This window comes from Mus caroli, chromosome 14 (genome assembly GCF_900094665.2).
Source record: "Mus caroli chromosome 14, CAROLI_EIJ_v1.1, whole genome shotgun sequence".
NCBI classification, from domain to species: domain Eukaryota; kingdom Metazoa; phylum Chordata; class Mammalia; order Rodentia; family Muridae; genus Mus; species Mus caroli.
The window spans coordinates 47,624,454-47,631,089 of record NC_034583.1 but is presented as its reverse complement, the minus strand read 5'-3'; the positions used below and the strand labels follow the sequence as shown (position 1 = coordinate 47,631,089).

The 6,636-nt window shown below is 46.7% G+C and overlaps 1 protein-coding gene across 1 annotated transcript in view; it reads right to left on the bottom strand.

The window, feature by feature from the left end:
* The window catches only part of Atp12a (ATPase H+/K+ transporting non-gastric alpha2 subunit), a 23,515-nt gene that overhangs the window by 13,018 nt on the left and 3,861 nt on the right, over positions 1-6,636 (bottom strand). Inside the window, exons 4-11 of the mRNA XM_021181608.2 lie at positions 5,557-5,757; positions 4,676-4,789; positions 3,884-4,018; positions 3,641-3,758; positions 3,156-3,424; positions 1,993-2,191; positions 1,749-1,858; positions 229-363 (exon numbers count right to left, since the gene is read on the bottom strand). Coding sequence (XP_021037267.1) covers positions 229-363; positions 1,749-1,858; positions 1,993-2,191; positions 3,156-3,424; positions 3,641-3,758; positions 3,884-4,018; positions 4,676-4,789; positions 5,557-5,757 — 1,281 coding nt within the window. The remainder of the gene's footprint in view (positions 1-228; positions 364-1,748; positions 1,859-1,992; positions 2,192-3,155; positions 3,425-3,640; positions 3,759-3,883; positions 4,019-4,675; positions 4,790-5,556; positions 5,758-6,636) is intronic.

Genomic DNA, 6,636 nt, shown 5'->3' with positions numbered 1-6,636 from the left:
GGGGAGGGAGAGGGGGAGGGGAGGGGGAGGAGGAGGGGGAGGGGGAGGAGGAGAACACCACCACCACTGGCAAACCCGACCTGGCTTGGCCAATACTCACATCTCCCACCCCTCCAAGGTCTTTTGAAGCCAGGTCTGGTCTAGAGTATGGATTCACAAATGGATGAGTACAGAAGTTGTGTTGTTCTAGTGACAAACAAAGATTGCCAGTTGTGAGGGGAAACTCACCTGAAATTTGTTGGTAGAATTAAAAGGAATCTCAGCCACTTTGTGGTTTCTTTTCCTAATGTCCATCACATCACCCAAAACAACCTCCGAGAACTTTAGCAGAGCAGTTTCCGAGGCATCTCCAACCACAACTCTCTGGGAATCAAGAGATAAACGTTAACAGCACATCAGCCCCCTAGTTCTTTTGTGACTGTTTTCAACAAACCAACTTGCCTTTAACACACCAACAACATTGACTAAGCTTATTGCCTAGCTGAAGAGACAAAGTCATCACCGAGTGGCTCTTGCAGGATTGCATGTAGGAATATGAAGCAATGGCGCCACCTACAGGCATGATGAAAGTTTGCACAAGCGGGAGCTCTATTGTGTAATGGGGCTTCCTGAGCTATGGTCTATATGACTAGGAGACAGATATTCAGGGGGAAAAAAAAAGCTTTCTAGAATCCACTGCCAGGTGTAGACATACAGGAGTGTGTGGTAAGACAGTAAGCAGTCTGCCATCAAAACTCACGTAGCAGAAAACAGGGACTCAGAAAAAATTATGCAAACTTCGATGAAGGTAAAACTAATCAGTGTTTAAAAAATTAGTGGCAGATGAAAAAGATGGAAAGGAAGGCTAAAAGCAGGGGAGGCCGGCGAGAGGTGGAGAGGTCAGCGGGAGGCAGTCTGGCAACTTAGATGCCAGAACTGATCATAATAGAAGTGTGAAGTTGTGTATATTTCAAACCTACAATGGGACTTGGTGGCTCACTAGGTAGAAGAAAATCAAAGATAATCTCCAAAGCCTTTGGCCCAAAGACAAGGAGAATGACTATGTCAGTGTGAAGATTTTGGCGTCCTGTAGACTGGAAGCCAGGCTGGGCACAGAAATAACAGAGGGACAAATCAGCTTTGTGGGGGGCAGGGAGAGGGAAGGGAGGGGGAAAGAGAGGAGAGGAGAAGAGAGGGGAGGGAAGGAGGGAGGGAGGGAGGGAGGGAGGGAGGGAGGGAGAGAGAGAGGAAAGTAGGAGTGTGTTCTTATTCAGTGTTCCAAGACCACTTGACGTCCTGTATTCTACAAGAGGAGGATGTGCTATGTAAGATCAGACCTCTTATTTCCATCCAACTGTATTTTGTAGTTCAGCAAAAAACATTTGGGTATCAAGGAACTCTAATTATGTCCACCTAGCTTCCAGCAGTCAGGAAATCAAGTTCAAGACGAGAAGGAATTTGGATTTCTGACAAATGCCCTTGTAACTTTTCAGTGGTAGACGGAGCAAAGGAGACCTTCTGCTCATCTCCGCAGTCAGATTGTAACTTTTCAGTGGTAGACTGAGCGAAGGAGGCCTTCTGCTCATCTCCGCAGTCAGATTGTAACTTTTCAGTGGTAGATGGAGCGAAGGAGGCCTTCTGCTCATCTCCGCAGTCAGATTTGCTCTTGCCAGAGCAAACTTTGCCCAGTGGAAGAGACTAAATCAAGTAGAACACAGAGTGACCTCGTACAGCCTGCGACATAAGACCTAGAGTGGTAGCAGCCTTACCTTCATGATGGGGACACTCTCCTGGCCTGGCCTGAACTCTGCTCGGTTACACAGTGTTATTATCTTGGACAAGGAAGCCCAGGTTCCAGAGCTTTGGTCAAAGGCTTGTTCTGGACACAGAGAAAGAACAGTGGTTAGTGTGGGCGATGGGCCTGACAGGCCCTAGTCACACCCTTCACGTAAGACCAGAGAGCCCGTTTGCTTGGGTCCTTGTCTTTGGGTTTGGATGCTCCACAAAACTCACTTGTCTGGTTTTCACTTGTATCAGCCACAAAGATCTGGTTGTCAAACCACAAGTGGGCCACAGTCATCCTGTTCTGAGTGAGGGTCCCTGTCTTATCTGAGCAGATGATGGAGGTGGAGCCAAGCGTCTCCACTGCCTCCAGGTTCTTTACCAGGCAGTTCTTCTTAGCCATCCGCTTTGCCGTCAGTGACAGGGTAACCTAGCAGGAGGGGAGAAGGATGCTTTGGGGACAATCATTTTGAACTCAGGTTATCTGGGACTGACTTTCAGGAGAGAACTAGGCCAGAGGTGGTATTACAGCTACAAGTCTGGATTAGTGAGTTGAAAGCCACCCCAAAGCCCTATTAACTACAATCTTAAAAAATAGATTAAATATTGGACACTTTCCTTATCTCTATGTTCTTTGAGTGTTCTGGAAGTCTACAGGCAGCAAAGACAACTGCAATGCCACACATGCAATTAAAAAGCAAGCCCAGTTAGATGGGTGTGGTAAGATGGTAGCCTAGCATTCATGAGGTGCTGGGTTTAATCTTCAGAACCACAAAATGAAACAAACAAACAAACAAACAAACAAACAAACAAACAAACACAGCAGTGAGACCAGGAACTCAAAAACATTCTTCTCCTGTCTTTGGTCTGGACAGCACTTGGCCACTGCTCACGTAGTTAAATAGCTAGCGTACGAACCCTCTCCCCTCTCCCATGAGCCTCCACAGCAGACTGGGGAAGAGGGAGCTTGTGTCTGAGGACTGAGATAGGTGGGCCTGGGCAAAAGGAGACAGGAGAGCTAGGGCTAAGTCTGAGGTTAGGTAAGGAAGGGGGTGAACTCCTTTATAAAAAGATGGGGTGGAGAAAAGGGATTTTAGAAAAAGCAATCAGGAGATGCGTTGCATTCAGAAATTCTACAAATTTCTTATCTTGATAAAAGGGAGGTGTGAAATAACCGAGATGAACTAACCTAGATCTCCTGAAAATATAAAATTTCTAGAACAAGGCATCTAGATGTTAGAAACATCCACAATTCTTATTGTCAACCACTCTATGAAACAGGCCCATGGTGGTCTCTGGAGGGGATAGTGTGTTGCTCTGCAGATGGGGCAAGCTGTGGCTCTACAGCCACCTTGTGGTAGATGCCAAGAGGCTCTCTAACAGCATAAACTCACAGTGACAGTAGCCAGGAGGCCCTCTGGCACATTGGCCACAATGATGCTAATGAGGAAGATGATGGCATCCAGGACGTAGTACTTCATGCACACGGCGGTGATGAAGAAAATGACACCAACGGACACAGCCACTGCTGCCACAATATGGACAAAATGCTCAATCTCAATGGCTATGGGTGTCTTCTCACTCCCAACGCCCGAAGCCAAGGAGGCTATGCGCCCGATGATGGTGCGGTCACCCGTGTTGATGACAATGCCAGTTGCTGTACCTGCAGGGAAGAACACATTTTACTCCAGGATTTCTGCTCTCAGCCCTCTCTGGAGGCCAGCACACGACAACACAATGGATAACATTAGTTCTCGGGTCCCCTCAATTCTGCACTTTTTTTGGGGGGGGGGGAAGCTTTAGAACAACGGACTGGAGGGATGAAAACCTCAGAGCCAAGAGGGAAAGCCACGCATTCCTGAGAGCTAGCTGGCCTTACCTTCCAGGCACGTTGTAGAATAGAAGCCTATGTTCTTAGTTTCCAAGGGGTTTTCGTGGGTAAACTCAGTTGAACGAGCCTGGGGCTCAGACTCCCCAGTGAGAGAGGAGTTATCTACCTGAAAGAAAATTTGAAAGTAATTCAAAATTAGCTACTTTAATCCCCACTTTTTCTTCAAAATAGGGAGAGAGTTGCCGGGTGCCTCCCAGCAGCCTCCTGGAGGAAGATGTCCTTGACACTCACTTTGCACCCTTGGGAAAACACCAGTCTGATGTCTGCAGGTATCTGGTCCCCTCCTTTAATCTCCACAACGTCCCCCACCACCAGCTGCTCTGCTGGAATGATCTTCTTTTCCGCATCTCGGATGACAAGAGCTTGCTGTGGAAGAAAGCCATGACAGCCACCTAAGCCTCTTGGGAACGCTCGGGACCCCGAGAACTATTTTTTCTTGTGGTCTGTTCTTGGAACCAGAAAAATCTACCATTGCTTGACAGATAGACCAAGGCAGATGATGAAGGTAACTCCCCTCCCAGATGGCCAGGCAGGTGAAAACCACTCAGAGAGCTAGACCCCTGCTGAGATGGGGGGATGTTAATGAAGGAGCACCCTGATTCTTCCTTGGTGCTGCAGGAGGCATCTCTTGTACCCAGAATCATCCCTTCTAGTCACCAGTTCTTTGATTCAGGGCCAGAGAGGGCTCCTAGCTACGGACACAAGGATTCCTGGGAGAAAGATGTAGACCAGATGGATTTCCTTGGCTGTTGGTGAGGAATATTCTAGAACCATCTGAGAGGCTGTCCAAAATGGTTCAGAACATGTTGCACAATGACCAATGTTCTGTCTTGCTTTTCCCTTGGCTGAATATTTTCCTTGATCTCACTTCAACCCTGCCGTGACCACCTCAACTCTGTGATGAACTAGGACTCAGAGATGTGAGCTAATCTGACCACGGTACCCCAGACAGCAAAGAGTGAGGTCACAGCTGCCATCTTACCCAGGATTCAGGAAGAGAGCAGAGTTGCTTGGCTCACTCACCTGGGGGATCATCTTACTAAAGCTTGCCATAATGTTGGTACTTTTGGCTTCTTGGTAATAAGCAAAAATCCCCGTTAAAATAACGACCAGGACAAGTATGGCGCCCAAATAGACCTGGGTGGGGAAGAGAGGCAGCAGTCAAGGAAACAGATAACCCCAAATCTGAAACAGTTTAGCCTGACTATCAGTGTGACACCACAGTGGAACATTCCTACCTGATTCCATGTGACAAGTCACAAACACAGAGAGGCTAAGAGTACTGCCAAGAATTACCTTCAGGCCATGACAATGGGTGACATGAAGGAAATGCAATTTGTGCTAATGTTCAGATATCTTTTTTATATATACACTTATTCACCACCCTACCCCCAGTCTGAAATCTAGACCATTTCTTGTTGTTCATGTTTGTTGGCAATCAAACATTCTCTGCCCTGTGCCAGCCTGAAGACCATGGATATGTTCTCCAAAGATGTGCCTATCTGGTATTTAACATCAATGACCACATATGACTCCTAGCTTTTGTCAGCTGGTCTCTTTCTCTTAGCGTGTTCAATTCTTTGGGCTTGGCACTGGGTCATGAGCAGGTATAGCTGCCCTCCATGGGAAAATGGAGAGATTAGCTTTGAGGAAAGAGCATTCCAAAAACACTTCATAGTGATTTTCTTCCTCATTACGAACTAAATGTTCTGTCTATATTCTAAAATTCATGCCCATATTGTCTTAAAATGAGATACCACTCATGGCTGGGAGAATTGCCCCATATTCACCACTGCCTGGTGGATGGTAGACTCCTAGATTTAGCCTAGCACTGTGCCCACTGATGGCCACACCCAATGACTGCTTCTCCCCGTAATCAAGGGAAACCCAGGATGGTTGCTTACATTGTCCAGGGATGCTGTACTGCTGACATACTGGATCACATATGCGATCCAGCACAAGGCTGCACCTATCCACAGAAGGATGGAAAAGCCCCCCACCATCTGCTTGAGGAACTTGATAATCTCTGGAGTTTGCTTGGGAGGGGTAAGGGCATTGGGCCCATCCCGAGCCAGGAGCTCTGCAGCTCTGATACTGGAGAGACCCTGAAAAAGCCAAGAAAAACACACATAGAAACAAACAGTTGCTCCCTGTGTTTTTGCAGGTTGTTGTTAGGTATTAACACTGCCCAAAAAGGCCCTGGAAAATCGAATTATACCTTGTTTTCCCAACTCATACACACACACACACACACACACACACACACACACACACACCAGTCTTGCAAACCCAGATTGCTCCTGACCCACTCTTACCCTATCTGACCCCAGGGTACTCCTCAGACTTACATCTGGGCAGTCGTTCTGAGCCCCATTCAGACACTGTAGGCTGTTCTGGTCCCTCTGTTCAGAAATCATCCATCTCTCATGGTTGAGTTTCAAACCCTCCATTGCCACCCCAGTTGTATAAAGTGAGTGTTAAGTTTCCTTACACATCTGCTGCCTCAATGCCAGGATTGCCGACCCCTGTTTGCCTCTCCCGCCAGGCCAGTGTGAATCACACAGTAAGCTTTCTCTCTCTCTCTCTTTTTTTTTTTTTCATTTGAACAAATGAATATTCTGCCAAGAGGTTTGAATTTTGGCTAGAGAGATAGTTCAGTGGGTAAGAGCACTTGCTGCCCGGGCTTGGTTATCAAGACCCACAGGACAATGCACAGCCATCTGTAACAGTTCCAGGGGATCTGATGCCCTCTTCTGGTCTCTGCAGGTACTGCATACATGTGGTGCATTTATACATGCCCAGCCAAAACCACTCATACATATAAAAATAATAAACAAACAAACAAACAAACAAACAAAACGCTCTTTAAAAAGAGGCTTAAACTTTTGAAATTGAACTTGGATTTGAAGCCAGAGAAGGAAGCAATACTTTTGTAGTGAAGAATTTGTAAAGTTCTAAAGTACTCTTTTTTTTTTTTTTTTTTT